This window comes from Aptenodytes patagonicus, chromosome 10 (genome assembly GCF_965638725.1).
Source record: "Aptenodytes patagonicus chromosome 10, bAptPat1.pri.cur, whole genome shotgun sequence".
In the NCBI taxonomy this organism is placed as follows: Eukaryota; Metazoa; Chordata; class Aves; order Sphenisciformes; family Spheniscidae; genus Aptenodytes; species Aptenodytes patagonicus.
In genome coordinates, this window is record NC_134958.1 from 24,629,438 (window position 1) to 24,649,791 (window position 20,354).

Genomic DNA, 20,354 nt, shown 5'->3' on the forward strand with positions numbered 1-20,354 from the left:
GCGGGGCGGGCCCCGGGGGAGGCGGGCCGGGCCGGGCGGCGGGGAGGCCGGGCCAGGCCGTTCCGTGCCGTGCCGGGGGGAGCGGGTCCGGGGAAGCGGGGCGGGCGGAGCAGGGGGGGGAAGCCCCGCTCGGAGCAGCCGGCGCGGCGGCTCCGGCAGGTGGCACTGGCCGCCTCCCCCGGCCGCCTCCCCCGCTCCCCCCCCGGCCCGGGCTCCGCCGCCGCCGCCGCGCTCAGTCCGCCAGCGCCGATGCTGCTGAGCGGAGCGGCGGCCGGCTCGGAGCGCGGCGGCGGCGGCGGCGGCGGCGGCGGGGCGGGAGCCGGGGCGGGGGCCGGCGGGGCTCCGCAGTGCGTGGGCACCATGGCCCGCTGGCTCCGCGAGCACCTGGGCTTCCGCAGCGCCAAGCCCGCTCCCCCCGCGCCGCCCAAGCCCGACTACCGCGCCGGGCCGCCGCCGCAGCCGCCCCCGCCGCCCGGGGGCGCCGCCGAGCCGCTGGCCGCCGCCCAGCCCGACATCGTGGCGGCCTACCGGCTGCAGAAGGAGCGCGACTTCGAGGACCCCTACAGCGGGGCGCCGCCGCCGCCGCCGCCCGCCGCCCCCGACGGGCCCCGGTACGTCTCGCCCAAGCACCGGCTCATCAAGGTGGAGGCGGTCGAGAAGGTGCCCGCCAGCCCCCCGCCGCCGCCGCCGCCGCTGACACCCGCCGCCCCCAGCTCGCCCCCGGCCGGCCCCGAGCCACCCGACGAGCCGCCGCAGGAGGTGAGTGGCCTGGCAGAGGCACCCCGCCGCGCTCCCCGGGGTGCCCCGGCCCCAGGGCTGGGGGGGATCCTTTGGGTCACCCTGCCGGACCCTCAGCGCCTGCTGCGAGGAGCAGGGCCGGGACCCCTGGGGCAGGTGGAGCCCAGCCACCGAGGGCTTGCTGTGGCAGGAGCCATGGCCAGGCTCCGCGGGGGCTCCCGCTTCCCGTCCCCCTGTGGCCCGGCAGCACCGACATGCCGGTCACACGTCAGCAGCGGTGGCGCTGCGGGGGCAGCCCCGGCTTCTCCTCCAGCTCCCGCGGGAGGCAGGTATAATCCCCAGCAGGAAGCGTCGCTTGCCGAGGTGCGAGAGCGCAAGGCCTGCCGGCCACCTTCCCCCCCTCCCTTCTTGCCGTTTCTTTACAGCCAAGTGCTTGGTGCTCTACAGAGGTGAAGACCTTCCAGCCCAGGAAGGCCTTGCACAGCACAGGACTGTCTCCGGTGGCCTCTGATGCTGGGGCTGGTGGCCCCGGGCCTCCTTCCACCCCGCACTCGGCAGCGTGGATCTCCCTCTGCCCGCTTGCCAGGGCCTGCCGGTGCCAGCGGTGACAGACGGGCCCCCCTTGAGCTGCCGTGCTGCTTTGTCAGGGAGCCTCAGCGCCTCTTTGTCTGCCGCCTCCCAGCCGGCTTCTCGGGGGGTGAGAGCAGAGCCTGACGCTGCCGGTGCCGGAAAGAATGCGAGAACCGTCCCCGACGAGAGGCAGGAGCCGGGGAGAAGCTCCCTGTGGGGAGATGGGCTCTGAGCGGCACAAGGACCCAGTAGAGGAATAAACGCGCCGGGGCTGTGGCCGTCGGTGCCGGGCTTCTTGGCGGAGAGGCTGATGCGGGGACTGCACAAATAAAGGCAGGAGGGTTAATTAGTGCCCGCCAGCGCTGCCGCCTGCAAGACGGGGCTTGTCGAGCGAACTCGACGGGATTGCAGATCTGGCTGGTGGAGGGAATGGTGGATACAATGATCCCATCCGTGGTCCTGGCATTGCCAGGCGGTACGGCGAAACGAGTGCCAGGCAAAACCTGCTCAGGAGTATTTTAAGCAGACAGTAAAACTTGTCGCTGGTGGATCTTGGAAAGTTCTTCGTACTGACTAATTGCTTTTGGGAGGTTTCTGGAGGGGCCTGGCAGAAATCCCCTTTTGAGCTGGGATCCTGTAAACTGGCCACTGCGGGCAGCAGAGGAGGAGGAGGGCGCTGGTAGCGGGGACCGGAGGTGCCATTGCGGTGATGCGGTTTGCTGAGGCAGGCTGGATGGTTTTTCTTCTGGAACGCGTGGTGTGGGATCAGAGGGACCAGGTGTGGGTGGTGGTCGTAGCAAGGACTTGGGCTGTGATGTGCAAAGGGCTGAGCAGGAGCTGCGGGAAGCGGGGACTGCTGACAGGTACAGCCAGGGCTGTGCGGGCATCCGAGGGCTGGGGAGAAGCCGGGAAGTTTAGGGAAGAGAGCCAAAAGCTGGAATACATTTGGGGAAACCCGGCTAACAGCACGAGGCCGAAGAAGACCCTTCATCTTATCCAAGATAGACAGTGATTAGATTATCTCCTGATCTCCTGTGTGCCTCTGTGGGGAGGAGGTGGTTTCTAATTCTTCGGGGCTCCAGTACGTGATGGACACAGGCAGAGCTCCGGAGGCTGGGTGAAGCCAGAGATAAGGTAGGAACATCGGATAGTTCATGCAACTGTCCATTAAAACAGTTTCCCTGGAGGAGCCGGGGAGTGTCCACCACATGGAGCGTCTCTGTTGGGCTTGAGCACCCTTTGCGGCTCCAGTCTGCTGGCCTTGATGTTGGGCTGGGTGGTGGGAGGGTTTCGCGGTTGCTGCAAGGTCGTGGTGGTCCTTTCTGGAGGTGGTCCAGGAGGATGGAGGCACCTGCTGGGAGGTTGCTGATGCTTGTGGCTCTTGTTCTTGGCAACAATGTCAAGATGTCCTGGAGCAGGGAAGGCACGGCGAGGCTGGGCTGGAGCCTCTGCTGAGCTCTTCAAGCCGAGATGATGGTTGTGACAGGGGGCTCAGTGCTCCCATGCTTAGGGAGAGGTGGTGGGCACTGTTCCTTACCTGCTGTGGGGACTGGGACTCCAGAAAGCCCATGGGTGTGGGCCTTGAGTTGTGGTGATGGTGAAGATGAAGGGAGAAGTACAATTCTAGGTACAGGCAAGGCTGCTGGAGCAGAGAGTTTTTTCTGCTAATGATTGACAGTGAAAAACACTCTAATAAAATGTGTCGCCCTTCCAAACAGGGAGGACAAGGAAGGACAGAAGTGGAAGGAGCAGCCACTGGTTCCTGGTTGTGTGGTTTGGCCGAGGCCGTGTGGTTTGCGGTACGGGCGCTGCATTGAGGTTGGGGGACGGACCATGTTCCCTGGGAGCCCTGTGCCCGCTGTAGCTGTCCTGCCCGTTCTAGAGAATTGAAGACGGGCAGGAACGTCTTGGCAATGGCATCCCTCCCGCGGTGCTTTGCCGTCGTAGCATGAGTCGTCACATCTTTCTGCCTCGCACGGGATCTGCAACACCTTGTGAGGGCACGCTTAGAGTGAGCTCTGCAGTGGCTCCTGCTCTATTACAAATGCTTGCTGGACGTGGTGGGGACCAGCACAGGTCCTTCTCCATCTGCTCTGGGCAGTCCTTTCCGTACAGCAGTGGGCAACGGACTGGCCCTGTATGGCTCGCCTGAGCGAGGTGGATACCCTGGAGATGTCTTCTCTGCCGCGTTTGGATTACGTGTGAGGAGCAATGCCACCAGGATGCAGTGGGGAGAGATTCGGTGAGGGACCTCCCTGCGTGGGGGATGCCTGCACCCAGGGCACGGCGTGCTGGGAGATGAGGTTGGGGATCTGCCCGGGGAGGGCTTTGTCTCGTGCCCGCCGGGACCGGTTGCTGGCGTTTTTGCTGGGAGCGCAGGGTCAGTGCCGTGGGGTGTGGGAACGGCTGGCCAGGAAGCTCTTGGGCGTGTGTCTTTCCTGCGAGAGCCTCCCCGAACTGAGTCATCCTGCGTGATGCCACGCTGTCCGCCCCGCACTCCCTCCTCCCATGCCACGGGTGCAGCCGTGGGGTCACCGCCTGGCCCAGCTGTTCCCCTCGGGCAGGGGACCGGACCCTTCTTGGAAGGCCAGCGCTCGGTTTGCTTTTGGGTTTGGCTTCGGTGTCCACCGAAAGCCAAGCTGCAAGATGGGTAAAACTGAGGAAATTTTGCACCTGACAGAGAGAATGAACTGAGTTTGGTTGTAACTCAGAGTGGCTCCGGCGTGAAACCCAGCAATCTCCTGGGGGGACCCCAAACACGCTTTATCTCCAGTGCAAGAAACTTGTTTATAAAGTGAAGGATCTCCCCAGGTGTCCTCTGGGAACCTCTCTATAGAGTGGAGCGTCTTGATGTGGCAAAAGGTGGTGGCAGGTGGGACGTTTGTAGGCAAGATGGGGTGAAGAGCCCCCACTCTGCCCTGGGATCTCAGTGTCTGAACTGTGAACTCTCTTGAAGAGCTGCCGTCTGTCGCCTTCCCTGGTGGGCAGCGTAAAAACTGTTTCACTGTGAGAACCCAGTGATGATCTGGCCCTTTGCCTTAATTTTCTTTTGGTTTTCTTTTTTTCTTACAGTTGGCATAAATAATAGAGTGAGAGCAGCCTCGGTACTGCAGCAGGAATCTGGGTGCACATTGCCACGGCAGATAAATGCGTGAAAAACACTCGTGCACAAAGAGGATGCATGTCCAAGTGCCGGTGGTGCCTGGCTGCTCTCTGAAAGACTGCTCTGCACCAAGAGCTGTCCCGGGTCAGTGGCTTTGCGTGTCAGGCGTGTGCTTTGCACCCAAATTAATTCAAATCTAGCAAAGCTCGTGCTGTGTATGAGCAGGCGATGCCTCGGCACCCGGGCATCTGAGCAGCGCGCTGGGATCGGCCAGGCGGTGAGCAGCTCCCTCTGCGACACGGGAGGTGAGCGAAACATGGAAATGCCTGGCCTTTGACCGGGCCGGGGTGGGTCTGGGGCACCCCTGGCAGCTGCCCTGCCCGCGGCTGCAGCCCCCTCCTGCGCTGGGGGGGCGGCTGTGTGCGCTGAGGCTGCCGCAGAGAGCCCCGTGCGGCTCGTGAAGTCCAGTGCTCAGATTAGGAAATGTCAGAGATGCAGTTTCCCGGGCAACCTTAATTCGGCCCCACGTGCAAGGGCATTAGGATGAAATTGGTAGTTGCGTGATCCCCGCTGTTTGCCCTCTAAGAGCCCTGCCCCGTTCCCGGCACCGGCTGGAGCCTCCAGCTTCTCCAGCTCTGGGGCTCGGGGTACTGTTCTCGCTTGCTTGATTGTGCATACCGAGATTGCAGTGCTCCTGGAGACAGTTAGGAGTTGCCTTCCCAGCTTTTCCATGGCTCTCCACTGTAATATCTGACCATTTAAAAAACTAATGGGTTTACGTTCCCAGCACCCTATGGTGGGGGGGCTCGGCTCTTATGAAGAGGCATCCTTGAGATAGTGGAGGATTGAAGCCAGTGTGGCAAAAACCCCACCAAACCTAGGGAGCTTGGAGACTCAAGCCCCTGATCTGAGCCGTTTGCTCTGGGTCTGAGCTAAGCCCAGCAGATCCTGTCTAATTGCTGCTCAGCATTTCTGCACCCCGCTGCAAGCAAAATACCCAGTTTTAGGGCTCTCAGCAGAGACGTGTTGGGATTCCCCACCATACTCTGCTTTCTAGACCTGGAGCTGGAGGCACCTGAGTGGGGACACCCTGCAGGCTTGCTGGGGTTCATGTGTCCCTCCCTCCCCGGGAAGACAGACCCAGGCGCAGAGGAAATACAGAGGGGGCTTTCCTCTGGTTGGGAAGCACGACCGCCGTGTGCGGAGGAGTCTCTCAGCTGCCGAGCTGTTGTGCTGGTGCCCTGTCTTGTCTGAAGCTGCTCTCTGTTTACGGGGTGGGAGAGGGAGAGTCCAGGACCGGTGCCAGTAGCGAGCCAGGTCTACATCTGTCTAGCAAAATGCATCTAGGAAATAGGGTTCATGGCAGGTTTGAATGCGGGCACGTTGAGCTCAAGGCGGGAGGAACGAGCAGGCAATCCCTTTCTGAGCCCAGGGTCAGCAAACCGCGTTTCACAGCCCTGCAGCACACGTGGAGCTGTGAGAGCTCTTTGCAAAAGGTGAGCATTGGGCATGGCGCTGCCCGTCCGCCCGTCTCGCAGGCACTTGTGTGTCAAGCCTGTGCATTTGTGCGTGTCGGGACACCTGCCTGCATGCTTGTGCCTCCCTTGGCACTAGCACGTGTGCCAATGAGCTGCTGCCGGCGCGGGGCTGTGCTCTGCAGATGTCATTGTGGAGGAGCGAAAGCCTCTTCGCAGCTTTCCGAAGCAGCCCACGGGATTTCCTGGCTCTTTGGAGCAGCGGGTGCTGATCTGCCCTCAGGATCTCGCAGGCAGCAGGTGGGAAGCACCCGCCTGGTGCAGGTTGAACCCCTCTTTTCCTTGGAGAAGAAAAGGGTGTTTAGAAAACAGAGGAGCTTCCCACAGTGAATTTGCAGTCGCTGTCGCTCATCTCCCCGCCCCACGAGCACTAGGTCGGGTCCCAGTGACCAAACAGCTGCAAAAGTCACTGGCGACTTAGATTTCCATAAGGGGTTTTGCCCCAGCAGTGGCAAGCAAAGGGCTGGAGCCCCCTGGGCTCAATGTTGCCTCTTGGTGTCCCTGGTGCCCGGCGGGAGCTGAGCAATGCCGCATCTCCCTAGGATGATGGAGGCAAGAGCAGATTTCTGTCTCCCACTGCAAAGCCAGGGGCTGGCTGTTCCTGCAGCCCCATCCCGGCTCGCTGGCGCCGGGCCCTGCCTGCAGAGCCAGCAGGAGGTTTTGCTTTTTCCCCTCTCCTCCAGCAGAGGCCGGTACCCCGAGCAGCCATCTGTCCTGCTGCTGCCTTGCCGAGGGGTGAGAGAGTCTGCTTGCTCCCATGTTTGAACCCCCTTTGTGCTCTCCTGGGGTGGCTGTGAGCCCTGTGGTTGGCAGGGTTTGCTCCGGGGATGATGCTCTGCTGCTCGCTCGTGCCCTGGTACGGAGGGGCCGGGCTTGGAGAGCTGCCCCAGCTCCCCATTGCATCGGCCGCCTGGGAAGCCCGGAGCCAGGACGTTTGTGGAGGAGGTGGTGAGCCGGGGCACGGGGAGCCGCGTTCCTCCCGCAGCTCAGAGGGATGCGAAGGCTTGGGGCTGCGCGGAGGTGTTTACAGCTCCAGTTCCTGTTCCCTTTTCCTGCTGGGTTTTGCTGCTCAAGGCTATTGTCGGGCCGTTTTGCACAGGAAGGAGGAAGAAGTGTTTTGTTTTAAGCTGATTATGGGAGCCGGAGAGGAATGCGTGAACGGTCCTGGTCTCTAAGGCTGGCCAGGAGCAGGGACAGCGTGGCGGTGAGGACAGAGCCTGGCGCCGGGTGGGATTAGGCAGCCGCCGCACTGTGCTCAGGCCGTTTGGTCCTTGCTGTAGGAGCTCTGCATACCTTGTGTTGTGGTGGCAAAATCCATCTCGCCAGATGGTCCAGCCTGGGGTTTGCATCCTGGTGGGCGAGCAGACCCCGGCAAAGGTGCTTGGGTGCACTCAGACCCTGCTGGAAATATTGCCAGGCCCCGTTTTGGAACCAGGCTTTCGGGCTGGAGGTGGGATATACAGCTCCAGGCTTGCCCGGGGCTGCAGCATTGTGTGATGGGGTGCTCCGGCTGGGAAGCTGCTGAGGTGCCGGAGCAGGCATGTGGCTCCGGGGAGGGGTCCGGAGGGGATCAAGCTCTGGGACATGCCCTGTATCCTACTGCAGGATCATCTCCTTTTCGCTAGTGAGGGCAAACCTTGGGCTTTTTGTGCCGTCCCCGTGACATGGCACTTGAGAAGCTCCTGGTCCTGCTTCCCGGTGACTCCTGATCGCATGGAGGAGCCCTGTCTTGTGTTACTTGGGACGTGTGTGGGGATGCTATGGGGGCCTGGGAGGGAGGGGAGAGGAAGATGTAGGCTGTTTGTAGCTGTTTGTAGCCCTTTTGTTAAGAATGTCTTCAGATGAGCCTGCAGGAGCCCTGGAAAATAACCAGCGAGTTCCCAGTTATGCCAGTGCCAGCTGACACCCCTGTAGGATCTGCGCCCCTTTTCCGCCTCAGGCGAGGAAATGTGGCTGCATGCAGGGAGAGCATCTGCGTGCCATGGAAGGGGGATGGCACTGCCGGCAGCCCCACACCACGGTGGGGGCCTTGCCGGGGTGCCTGCGCGGGCGCTGGCAGCGCCAAGCCGATGGTAAGGGAGGAGGCTGGGCCGCCTTCTGCTCTGCTTGGCTCTGTCCCAGCTTTCGGGACAAAGGCTGGAGCATTTCCATGGCCAAGTGCCGGTGCCTGGAAAGCCGCCGGCTGCCAGCACCTGCTCTGCGAGGCTGCCATGATGCAGGCTCGGGGTCCCGGCTGCCGCTCTGGCTGCTGCTAGCAGACCTTGTGGTGAGGTTTCAAGGCTTCAACTGGTCCCTGACCCACCGCAAAAAGGCAGTGAGTACCCTAACCCTTCTCCTACCCTTCTCCTCTTCCAGCTGGCTGTCCTGGAGGACTATGCAGATCCCTTTGATGCGGCGCAGGTGGCTGGTAGCCAGGCAGGGCTGGAGAAGGTGATGGAGAACGATGGATACATGGAGCCGTATGAAGCCCAGAAGATGATGGCTGGTAAGGTGGAAGGCTCCGTGCAAAGGCCACTCTTTGTGCCTCAGGTCCCTGCTGTGTGAATTTGGTGGCCACTGTACTCTGTTCCTTGCAGCCTGTGACAGTACCGGGTCCTCCAGACAAGGCAAACCTGGGCGATTGCTGCGGTGGTGCACAGCCACGTCACAGGCAAATTTTCACAGCTTTACCCGTGTGCGATGGGCTTGCTGTAGTCAGAGCACTCGCAAAGGCTACCTGGAGCAATAAGGGCACCTTGATATTTCTGCCTGCGGTGCTGCCCCCCAGGACCACAGTGCCTGCCTGCCAGGCTGAGCCAGGAGAGACCTGACATTCGATGCATCTGGCATAAAGCTAAGACATATGTGGGAGCTATTTAATTCGGTTAGGACTGGGCCAGAGCGTGCCGTTGTCTGCTGCAGCAGCGGGGTCCCCAGTGGGCTTGTTTATGGCTGGAAAGCAGGCGAGGTGAGAGCGTGCGCTCCCGAAAGCATCGCTCTTACCGCTGCAGTGCACGCAGGGTTGTCGTGCCGGCTTGCGTGCTCCAGGCTCTGGCTCTGCTTTGCAGTCCCGTGGTTTTCCTGGAGCGAGTGGTTTCTGGAAAGCTCATGTGGCTTTTTGGACTAGACCATTGCATTTCTTGGAAAAATCGGCAAGCGGCGAAGAGGCTGCTTGTGTCTGTGGGAGAGACTTTTGTTTTGCTAGAGGGAAGGGCGTTTTATTAAACTAGCCATGCTGGGTGTCCAGGGAAGAAACCCGGCCTCGCTGCTCGCAGGGAATTGGGCTCTGGGATGCCCCGTCGCCATGGACCCTGCTTTGCAGGGCTGCCCGAGAGTGGGGATGTTGTACTGTGGGGAGAGAAGGCATCTTGGTGCTGTGGACTGCTCAGGACCCAGCTGCCCAGCAGTTCCCCTGCTTCTGGCAGGTGCTTGCTGGAGGTTCAGGGGGTCTCCTCCATCACTGATTCTCCCTACCCCATGTCACCCTTGGGCAAGATTGAGCTCTTTCATCTAGCAGGGCTTCGGGGACCATGGCCAGGCTGTGTTGGGCAAAAAGCTCATGGTCTTTTCCCTCTTCTCTGGCTAGAGATCCGCCAGAAGGGCTTACGGGAGGCTCCCGCCCGGCCACTGCACCTCTACGACACTCCCTACGAGCCTGTGCTTGGAGGGCTGGACATGGATGGTGACCGCCTGGCTTGCCCCAGGCCCAGGGAGTCCCGGCTGCCTGAGGATGACGAGCGGCCGCCAGAGGAGTACGACCAGCCCTGGGAGTGGAAGAAGGAGCGGATCTCCAAAGCCTTTGCAGGTGAGTGATGGGAGCAGCCATAAAGGATGGATAGCAGCCATAAAGCAACCAATGCTGCATTGCGTTTTGCAGGGGGGAAGCTGGCTCCTTGGAGTTCCTTCATCTTTTGGGGGTCAGTAGTGTTGGCCTCCGCATTTCCGTGGCTCGGGGAGCACTCGTGCACTTGCAGAGGCTGTTTCTCTTCAGCAGGGAGCCAGGCTGGGTGGAGTGGTGGATGGAGCTGCCTTCGCAGCCTGTTCAGTGCCCGTCTCTCATTGCCTTTTCCCCCCTCTACTGATCACAGCCTCTGGTGCAAGTTGACCCCCCAACCCCAAATTGCAGTGGAGAGGCTCGACCCTGGGCTCAAGCAGATCCCTCTTTCCTCGGGGCAGGAGGAGAGCTGGGCGCTCCCCCAAAAGCCTCTGGCCAGGTGATCGTCCAGCCCCCTGACCTATTTATCTGTGCTGCGGGATCGATTGTGTTTGTGTTTGTTAATGAGGAAATCCATGCTGTGCATTAGCACCGGCTCCTCCGCCGGTGCTGGCTAATTGCCACATTCTTATCTAGGATGCATTTTAATTGCAGCAGTGTGTGTCTGCGCTGCAACCGGCATGCACAGGGTGCTCAAGCCGGTGGTTGTTGGTGCTGCGCGGGTATGCTGGCAGAGAGAGATGTGGAGATTTGGGCTCGGGAGTGATTCACCTTTTTGGTTTGGGCTCTGCAAGCTGGAGATGTGTGTGCTGGGCTCGACGCCACGGCATCTGCTCATGCCTGGGGTTGTGTTCGTACTGCTGGGACTTGGCCGGGTGTGGGGCCAGTGCCTGTGGCACACTGTGCTGAGGATCCAGCTTGTCGGGCTCCGTCATGAAATGCAGTGCGCTGCTGGGCTGGGTTTGTGCTGAGGTGTCTGTGCTCTGGATCTGGGCAGATGAGCTGCCTTGCTCGATGTCCCTGGGTGGAGGTGGCATGTTCACAGGTCTGGCTCACACGTGGATGCACATGGGTGCTTCCCAGGGCGCTTCAGGCTTGCTCCAAGTCCCGAGGGAGTCAAGTTGCCATGCCCTGGGCCTCGTTAGGACCTACTGCCTGTTTTCTTTCGGAGCCAGAGCAGGTCTTGCTGTGGCTCGCAGGGCATTTCTCCTCTGCTGCGATGCCAGGATCTCTTTGCTGGTCCTTTCCCCCTTTGGGGGGCCTGCGAGAACCCTGCTGATGGGCACCCGGTACCGGCACGAGGCAGCAACCCGCTGGCGCTGGCAGGGGAACATGGACCCCGTGCGGTGGCCAGGAAGCACCCGGGGCAAGACGGGTGCACGGGCAGGACAGATGGCAATGGGACGCTCGGCCAAGGTCACCCAGACAGACGTGCACGTGGGACAGGGGTGATCACAGGCTCCCCCCAACCCCAGAGAGGGTCAGCTGGGAAAGCTGATGGAGGAGCAGGGTGTCTCCATTAGGAATGTGCCCCATGTCAGGCCTGTTCCTGCTCAGTGCTGGGGAGGGGACAAGATGGTCAAGCTGGCGTAGGGCTCCCAGGAATTTAGTCCTCAGGTCTTTCCCCCCACAACTGCTCTCCTTCTCTGTGGGCCTGGTGTTGCTGATGGTTTTTTCTAAGCCCTTTCTTTCTCTCTTTCTCTTTCTCTCTCTTTCCCACCCCCACCCCCCCGCCATCCAGTTGAAATCAAGGTCATTAAAGACCTGCCATGGCCACCGCCAGTGGGACAGCTCGACAGCGGTGAAAGCCCCCCGGACGGTGAGTCCAGTGCCTCCGTCCCTCCGCAGCACAGCCAGCCCAGCTACGAAGACGCCAACGGTGGGTCTCGCGTGACAGCGGGGTGTCTGGGGGGCCTGCAGCCAGTGCTTGCTGCGACCCTGCCTTGCTGCCCCGCCGGCGCCGGGATGCTGCGACACCTCGGAGCTTGCCCGGACCTGGCAGGGCTCTGCCCGCTGCCTGCGGGCGCTGCCAGACATCCACCCTCCTCCTCCGCCTTCCCTCAGCTCCTCCTGGCTCATTCACTTGTCCTGAGCTGGACACCAGATGTTTGTCCTTGCCTCTTCTGCATCTTCTCCAGCTCCACGATGCCTCCTTGCATGCAGCAGTCGAGCTGCACCAGGGGGTTATTCAGTGGCAGAGTTATTACCTTCTCTTTTGTTCTCTCCTCTTTGCCTCCAAATTCCCAACATTTGATGGCTGCTTTTATGGTCTTCTCGACAAGTGCTCTGAGCATTTAGCTGATGTTTTCTTGTGACTCTTAATACCCAGGTCCCTTACGGGTGTGGTAGCAGCTAATTCAAATCCCGCCGCTGAGGTTGAGGTTGGTTTTTTCCCCATGCGCCTCGCTTTGTCATTTAGCACTGCTCCGTTTCCTCTGCTATTTAATCACCTTGCTGCTCAGTGGCAGGAGGTCCCTCTGGATTCTTCGCTCTCGTTTTTGCTATCCTGAACAGCTAAATCTCCCAGGCACAGTTTGTCATCTCAGGTTTGCCTTGTTGTGAAGCCCTTTTTGTGTGTGCCGAGTGGCAGAGCCCCCGCGTAAATTCCCCTTGGACTCCGCTGGCAGTCTTGCTTATGAAAGCCAAATATTGCTGCTTCTCTTTTAACCCATTATTAATATTTTAAGGACCTTGCTCTTACACTGTGGTGGATTAGGGTTTTGCCAAGAGCACTGGGGGGGTGGGTGTCGAAAGCCACCCAGGCTTTCGGGGTTGGGCTGGCCTCGTTCACATGCTGCCGTTCTTGCGGGGAACTGGGACGGATCTGCGAGACGTGACTTTTTCTCTGCAAACTGGCGGCTGCGCCCTGGTGTGCCATGTCTGCCCGTGCGTCACTAACACTGCTCCTGGTAGACACCGCGACGTGCCAGGTGCAGATGTCTGAATTCCTTATCTGCAGTTACCCAGATCCCTGCAGAGCTTTGTAAAAAAACCTGACAGTGTGGCTTTTGCTGCCTCCCAGGTGGGTTTGAGTGCAAGGTTGCACGTGACAGCTGATTTCGCTGCCGATCATAGGGGCACCCCGGAGCGATGTGGCTGCTCTGCCGGGGCCATGTCGGGATACTGTCCCAAACCCGTAGGGATGCTGAAGGCTGAGATCAGTCCTGAAAAAGAAAGGTCTTGGCAGGAGGAAACTTCCTGATCCTCTTTCTACAATGAATGCAGGTGTCAAAAAAAATTGATTTCTTTGCTACGCAGCCTCCTCTCTTCCCCCATCGTTTATTATCCCTGCAGTCGCTCTGACATGCATCCTGCTCCTGATGAACACATCAGTTTGTCATTTTTCCTGGTTTTAGCAACACAGAGTCTCTTTTTTTTCCTGACTTGCTTTGTTGTGTTAAGTTTATCTTGTCAGAGTTTTGTCTCATTTTCTACTTCCCCTGTCTGGGGGTGACTTGAACTTCTTGAAGGGTGTCTTCTTACTCCTAGGGGCTTGTTTTTAATATCCTGTTTAATCATGCACATGCCTCTGCCTCTCTCTGACAGGTGCAATGCATTTCTTCTGAGCCTCTAACACGTGCCCTCAGCAAACACTTCCGTGTTTTGATTGTCTGGCTTTTTAACGATCGCCCCAATTTTTTAAGGTGATGAGTTGAAATTGAAGCCTGGATGTTATGTACAAGGGTGAGCCTGGCTGGTGAAAAGCCAGACCGCTGCAGAGGCAGGGCTTGTCAAACCTTAATGCCGGGCACCTCCTCCCTGAGCTCCTTCTCGGGGGGTTTTAAGCCATGCCAAGCTGCAGAGGATTTTAGCTGGGTTTCCTTTTGGCTGCCTTCCTCTCTTTGCGGTGCTGGGGGGCCTGGAGACCTGCTCGCCTGCGTAGGGCCCAGACAAGGTTCCCCTCAAATAGCCTTAGAGGATGCCCTGCTAGAGAGAAAAACATCCCTCTGGGTATTTTTTGCCTCTGCCCTGCAGCAGCGTGGCCTCGGCATCGCCCTGCTTTGCTGCTGGGGCTGGGGGGGGGCAGATGCTGGAGAATGCCCTTGCTGCCTGCAGAGATGGGGGTGCTCCGAAAGCCTTCACCCCTGCCCGGAGCCCCAGCAGCAGGCAGGGGGCTGAGCCAGGACCAGCCTCCCCCTCCAGCATATGGGGAGCACAGTGGGGGGGAAGCTGCCCAGACGGGGAAGTCCAGCTCGTCCTGGGGCGAGGGGAGCTGCGGCGCCCGGGCTTGGCCGCCTCCGGGGCGCCTGTGCCTCCGCAGCATCAGCCACCGGCAGCCTCACGTCAAGGCAGCTGTGCCCGATCGATAAGTAATTTGTGTGAGGGGGCTTGCGTTGCAGGGGAGCAATAATGAACTCTCGGGAGGAGGGAGAAACAATATTGTTAATGCTGAAATCATCCCGCACGGAAATAACAGTCGGCAGGAGGCTGGGTCCCCGGGGCACGTCTCGGTTAATCCCCTGCCGCTCACCGGGCGGCACACACCAGGCCGCCGTGCTTTGTTGGTGTGTGGGGGCCTGTGGTTGGGCTGGTGCCGGGCAGGCGGCTGCATCGGGGAGGCACTTCGCAGTTGAAATGTTCCCTTCCCACCTCGGGGAGTTATTTTTTTCACCCCAGGAGGTTTACTTGTGCTGGCAGAAATGCGTCCATCATTTCCAAACTGACTGCTCCCTTTAGCTCCGTTTCCCCCCCTCCTCTTTTTTTTTAATTTTATTTAGTTATTTTTTTTTCAAGATTGAAGAGCCTCTCCTTACGGCTTCTCATTTAACTCTATGCTGCAACTGCTGAATCTCTGGTTGCATTAGCAAAACCTCTCTGTGTTTCTGAAACCTCCCTGGAAAATAGTTCTGGGGGCTTGGGTGCTGCGAGGACCCCGGTCCTGGTGTGGTGGGGACCCGACCTTGCCCATCCTGGAGCACCGCAGTAAGCAGCAGTCCAAGAGCTGCCCTGCCCTTGCTTAAAGCAGAGGGACGGGGCAGCGCGAGGGGACCCAGCATGGTGTGATGTGACATGGCTCTGGCTCTTTCTGTGAGCTCCCTCCGTGGGGGGAAAGCTGGGAGCCCAGCCTGTCCGCCTGTCCCCGCTGTCGGCTGCAACGCGTGTCTGTCTTGCAGGTCCATCAGAGGGGCTGGGGTACGGCCGCACCTCGCCCTGCAGGGAGGAGAAGGCCAGGGCTGCCCTCAGGCATGGCTCCAGCAGCCTCAAGAGCACGAAGATGCTGATTGCAGAGCCTGGCCCCTTTGTCGGGGAGAGGATTGACCCTGCCCTGCCCCTGGAAAGCCAGTGGTGAGTCCTGCCTTCCCCAAATGCTGCCCGACCCCTCCACCTGCTCTGGGATCCCTGTGGCCATGCCACGAGGAGCCCTGGGGCAGATCTGCTTCTTCCCTTCTTCTCTGGCCCTGCGTTTCTGCCTGCTTCTCCCTGCTGCCCTTCTCGCAGTTGGTGTCCCCATGTGCCCTCTGCATCCCCCTAAGCTGCCCAGCGGGAGCCCTGCCCCTTGTCCCCCAACCCCGGCAGTGCCACCCGCGTCCCTCTCGAACGTGGCTGCTGTCCCCGGGGAGGTGCCAGGGGTGCTGGTGTTGCTGCTGCCCCAGGGCAGTCCTGCCCGGGGCGTCCGCTCTCTGCCTGGCACAGCCGGTCCCTCTCCCGCCTGCAGCTGGTACCACGGGGCCATCAGCCGGACGGACGCGGAGACGCTGCTGAGGCTGTGCAAGGAGGCCAGCTACTTGGTGCGCAACAGCGAGACCAGCAAGAACGACTTCTCCCTCTCCTTGAAGTGAGTGAGCCCGGACGGGGCTTGGGGGGGGTGGTAGACCCACAGCGGAGGTGACCCAGTATTGTGGGTGACCCCTTGTGGGCGGGTGCCCCACGCGAACGTGTGCCCATGCTGATGGGGTAACTCTGAGACGATCACGGGGTGGTCAGAAATGAAGATGAAGTCTGCACTTCTCTGCGGTGCGGCACAGGCTTCTGGTTTGGTGTCTGGCAAAAGTATCTCTCGGGAAGGCTTGTAGATCTGGAGGCACACTGCCCTTCCCTTGGCAGTGCTAGTAATCCCTCAGACGGATAAAATGATGTGCCTCGCTGCTCACTCGAATGTGTCTGGTTACAACTTCCAGCTCTGGCTTCTTGTTACCCCGGGGGTTTTTTTGTAGCTTAGTTTCATGGGAAAATGAAGTTTGTGTGATCCCGTTGTTGATGGAAACGTGGGTAGCCATCCCTGCCTCCCCAGCCCATGTAACCGTTGAAGCCCTTGCTCAGCGTGATGTAGAGAGGGCATTACGCTGCTTTGGTTTCCCAGCAGGGAAACCTCACCCCCACAGCACAGCTTGGTTCTGCTTGGGTTTTTGGGAGGGCTGTTTGCACCCTCCCTGAGTTTTCCAGATTCCCTTAGTGCCAAAACTGCATGAAGCATTGCCGCACGTGTCCTGCCAGGGAGAAGCTGCCCATAGCTCCTCATCCAGCTCTTTCGGGACTCTTGGGGCAGCCCAATCCTGCGAAATCAAAGCTGTTACTGTCCTGAAGATGATGACGGATTAGCAAATACCTTCTTGCCCTCCTGCTGGACAAGTATATTAGCTCTGTTCCTGGCAGATGTGAAAAAAAGTATTTATTGAGCACTTCAGTCATCTCTGCCCAACAACAGGCCATGTACCCCTACGCTTTTCTCAATATACTTTAAGTTTCCCCAGTGGTCTCTGTACCTGCATTGCTCCCTGGTGGTTTCAGCCTCCCCTGTTTGTTTCCCAGTGACACAACTGTGAATTAGAATGCTCCGTCTCTCTCTATGTTTTTTTACACTTTTTTGCTGCCTTCAGCACCAAACCATGGCAGAAGTTTAGCTGAAAATATTCTTTCTTCCTTCTGCACTCGTAGCCTTCAGATCAGACAACAAGTCTTTCTGGAAAAGCTCCCTCCTTTCCTTTTTTTTTGTCAGAATTTTTACTGATGTTTTAATTTTCTCAATATTTTTTCCTTGCCCTGGCTTGCGAGCAATTTTGAAGCAACAGCTTCTGCTGTTGCAGAAGGTCCTCTCAGCCATCGCCTTGTGGGTGGCATTAGCCAGCAAGTGTGTTGGAGAGCCTGGGAGGTGGCGTTGGGGTTGTGGATGGGGCTTCCTCCCTCGCCAGCGCGGGTGCCCCTTTCCATCACCTCTCTGCAAGCCAGTCACCCATTTCTTTGGGTTTTTTTCCGTACTTCTTGCCGCCCATCCTTAGCCTCGTGGCAAAAATGGCCAAATCCTCTTCTCAAACGGCATGTGTGGCTAGGACGTGGCCTTGCAGCAACGTGCCACCTCCCCAGAGGAGCCTGCAGCCCATCCAGGAGCTGCTCAGGCATTGCCTGTCCACCGGCCATGCTTGCAGAGAGCCCACAGCCTCGGGAGCATGATTTTTACTCCATTGCCTTTCTCGTAGAGCCTTTTCAAGGAAAATCCCCTGGGATGCTTTTTATATAGCTGTAAGCTGGCTGTCTGCGTCTCTTTTTTTTTTTTTTTTTTGAACTCTTTCTTTTTTCCTTGAGGAAGGAGGCGCAGACGAGGAGATGGTCTGAAAGAGAGCTCCGGTGCTGACCTAAAGCCCTTTTGTGCTGCTTTAGATGAAAATATGCACAAGAGAGAGCAGCAGGAGCGGCTGTACCCATATTGTGTCAGGTAGCCGGAAGGATTTAACCCTGCCGTGACAGTCCTGGCTGGTCCAGGCTAGGCAGCCCCACGTTGCCTGTCATGGGCAGAGTTGTAGTGTTGTTGCCTCAAACACTTGGGGAATGAGTCCCTCCTGGCTCGCGCCTTCAGGAGAGTGGCTGAGGCCACACTGCAAAGGTTTGGGTCCTTCCTCACGTCTTTGCTCCTTGGCAGGAGCAGCACCTGCCCCTTGTCCTCGTCCCGTCCCTGCTGCTGGCTGTGAGGCTGTCAGATTTGCAGCATGCTCCCTCGGGCATCTCTCCGGTGGTCCGGTCTCAGTCACAATCCCGAGCTTGTGACAGAGACCCGGGGAGTGATTTGGGCAAAACACAACAAGCATCACCTCTCTGTGGACCTGTATGGCAGCGCTCCGGCTCTGGACTGGCACTGATCCTGCACTGGGGTCCTGCGCATCTCTCCCCTGCCAGCGCTAGGCAAGGGCTGGGTCTGTCTGCAGACAGGGTGCAGTGCCGAGGGCAGCACCCGTGGGCAGCTCTGCATGTTAGTGGCGTGACCGTGTGTGTGTGTGTGCAGGATAAACCTGTGCACCTTCACAGGGTGCCATGTGTGCTGCAGCCCTCACAGCTCTTCCCCGCACCCCACTGCTGGGACACAGGGTGCAGCTGGCTATCGCTTTTCCTCGGCCCCTGGCAGGGGGCTGCGGCTCTCCCCCCTGTCCCCCCCCAGGGCGGCCGGCTCCCTGCCTCTCTGCGCTAAATGGATTGCAAACCCATTCTGCTAATGCAGCCAGGCTGTCCATTACGGGCACCGTCTCCAGCCGGGGGGATGGGACCGGCCTGCGCAGTGCTGGAAGTGGCTCAGCATTGCTGATGAGGTCCTGTCTGCTTTTAAGACATCAATATTTTGCCGTAATGTGCATTCCAGACGCTGCAGACAGGCTGTGGCTCTCCTCGGAGACGCAAATTAATAGCAACAGGGCCATTAGCCCGTCACTTGGAATCAGCACTCGTGGCAGGATCTGCCTGCACGGCCTCGCGTGGCTCGGTGCCCGTGCTGTGCCGGGAAATGGCTTCGCTACGCTGAGTGGGTTTTATGGAGCCTGCAGTGTTGGCGTGGGGGCGGGCAACGGGCTGCGGGCCGAAGGAGAAAATCCTGCTTTGCCACAGCGAGGCTGGGAATACACGAGCCATGCTCCTCCTGTGCGAGCCAGGCAGTTGCAAAAGGGGCTTTGCCATGGGCGAGAGGCAAAAGCCGCTGCCCCTATGTCACCCTGCAGTGAGAGCCCCCGCTGCTCCTGCCTGGGCTGTGCCCTTGCTTCCCTGCCTGCACGCACCCACCCCAGCCTCGGGCACCGTCCTTGTCCCCGGACGGACCCCTCGCACCCCACTGCGTGGCCGTGCTCCCTGGTGTGGACACAGTGCAGCGTGGCCAGCCATGTCCCTCCCTTGCGCTGTGGGCTTCGTCTGGAGTTGGCCAAGAGCAGGATGGTGCGGGCAGGGCCGTGGCTGGGGACAGGAGCCAGCAGCGTCCCCCCCTAGCTGTAAGGGCAGGCTGCCTGTCTCGGGGCCGGGGGGGGGCAGGAGCTGATGGGAGGCCGGGGCCAGCTGCACCCCGTAACCCTGCCTCGATCTCTCCTTGCAGGAGCAGCCAGGGCTTCATGCACATGAAACTGTCCCGGACCCAAGAGAACAAGTACGTGCTGGGTCAGCACAGCCCACCCTTCGACAGCGTGCCAGAGATCATTCATCACTACGCCAGCCGCAAACTGCCCATCAAGGGGGCTGAGCACATGTCCTTGCTTTACCCGGTGGCTATCCGTACTCTATAGTCCTCACCCACCACGAGCCAGGCTTGAGGCCGGGTGCACCCGAAACTGGCCCGTCCGCAGGGCCGAGCGCCACCGTGCCAAGGATGGGCTCTGGACCAGCAGCCCGCGAGCAGCTCGCTGGGCACAGCCGGCGCTGTTGGGGATTGCTGCAGCCGGACCCCTCGTCATGCTCTCTCGGGGGGTTCCCGTGCGCCAGTTTGCCTGCTGGGATGGCGCCGGGGGGGACCCCCGCGCGAGGAGCTGAGTGGGGCTCGCCGGCTGCCCACTGCCCTCGCCTGCCTCCGGGCAGAGCTCGGGACGCAAGGACTGGAGCTGGGGCCTTGGAGAGGCCTGGGGGGGGACCATGTGCGGGAAAAGGGGGAGAAATCATCTGTTAACAGGCCTGAGGTGCCTCTGTGAGGGTGCCTGGCTCTGCCCATGGGAGACAAAATGACTGTGACCACAGGCGAGGAGGCTGGCGGGGGGCGAGTGGGGGCCTGCCTGGGGTTACTGAGGCACAGGGGGCCAGGCCAGCAGTGGCCCCCACCCGCACGGGTGCTTGGTACTCGCTGCCATCCTTTGCCAAATGTAAATAGTGACCGGTCTCGGCCGTGCGTGCAGCACCACTGCCTAATAAAGCGGTGCATGGTCGCCTCCTGCTCCATGGGGACCGCGCGCCTGCATCCCACCACCTTGAGTTGGGGATCGGTGTGGCAAAATGGTGGGGAGGGGGATTTTATTACATAAAAGCTCTAAGTGAATTGATTTTTCCTTCGCTCTTGCATACACTGAGACCCGTGTGCCCGAGCGGTCCAGCCAGCTCACTTGTCTGAGACACGGGACAAGGGACACTGGTGGTCATGTCCTCGCTATGTCTTTGGGACCTGTCACGGGCAGTGATGAGCTGATTTTGGACTTGCCTGTTATTCCCTTAGAAGGGGGTGCTCTTTGGGATCTTTTGCCTCGTTATTTTCCTTCACCCCTTGTCTCAGGCAAAATCCCTGAATTTCACAGATCTCCTGTTCTCCTCCTCTGGGTATTTAGTGGCTCCAGTCCTGTTCTTCATCTTCCTGACACCTTGTCTTTGGGCCAGCTTGCTCCTTCTCTTCATTTGGCTGAAGCTATATCTGGTGCTCTGTAGCATTTAATGCATACCTTGCCTTTTAACCTTGTTCCTGGTGTTGCTTGCTGGTGTACCCACGCACATACTTTTCCTCCATCCATGCTTCAGACTAAGCTCAGTCTCGCTGTTATGCCCCTGCAGC

At 59.6% G+C, this 20,354-nt stretch overlaps 1 protein-coding gene across 4 annotated transcripts; it reads left to right on the forward strand.

Moving 5' to 3' along the window:
* The first annotated feature begins 320 nt into the window (after positions 1 to 320).
* SHF (Src homology 2 domain containing F) lies at positions 321 to 19,854 on the forward strand. 4 transcript variants are annotated; one of them, XM_076348648.1, is made up of 7 exons: positions 321 to 759; positions 8,302 to 8,431; positions 9,512 to 9,730; positions 11,382 to 11,519; positions 14,755 to 14,926; positions 15,297 to 15,416; positions 18,924 to 19,854. In XM_076348648.1, exons 1-7 carry the CDS (start codon positions 361 to 363, stop codon positions 19,108 to 19,110), a joined length of 1,365 nt encoding a protein of 454 aa, XP_076204763.1. In that variant the 5' UTR covers positions 321 to 360; the 3' UTR covers positions 19,111 to 19,854. The 4 variants fall into 4 exon arrangements, with proteins under 4 accessions (XP_076204763.1, XP_076204765.1, XP_076204766.1 ...); XM_076348650.1 differs by having other exon boundaries at positions 335 to 759; positions 11,382 to 11,459; XM_076348652.1 differs by lacking the exon at positions 321 to 759 and adding an exon at positions 7,130 to 7,150.
* The last annotated feature ends 500 nt before the right edge of the window (positions 19,855 to 20,354 follow it).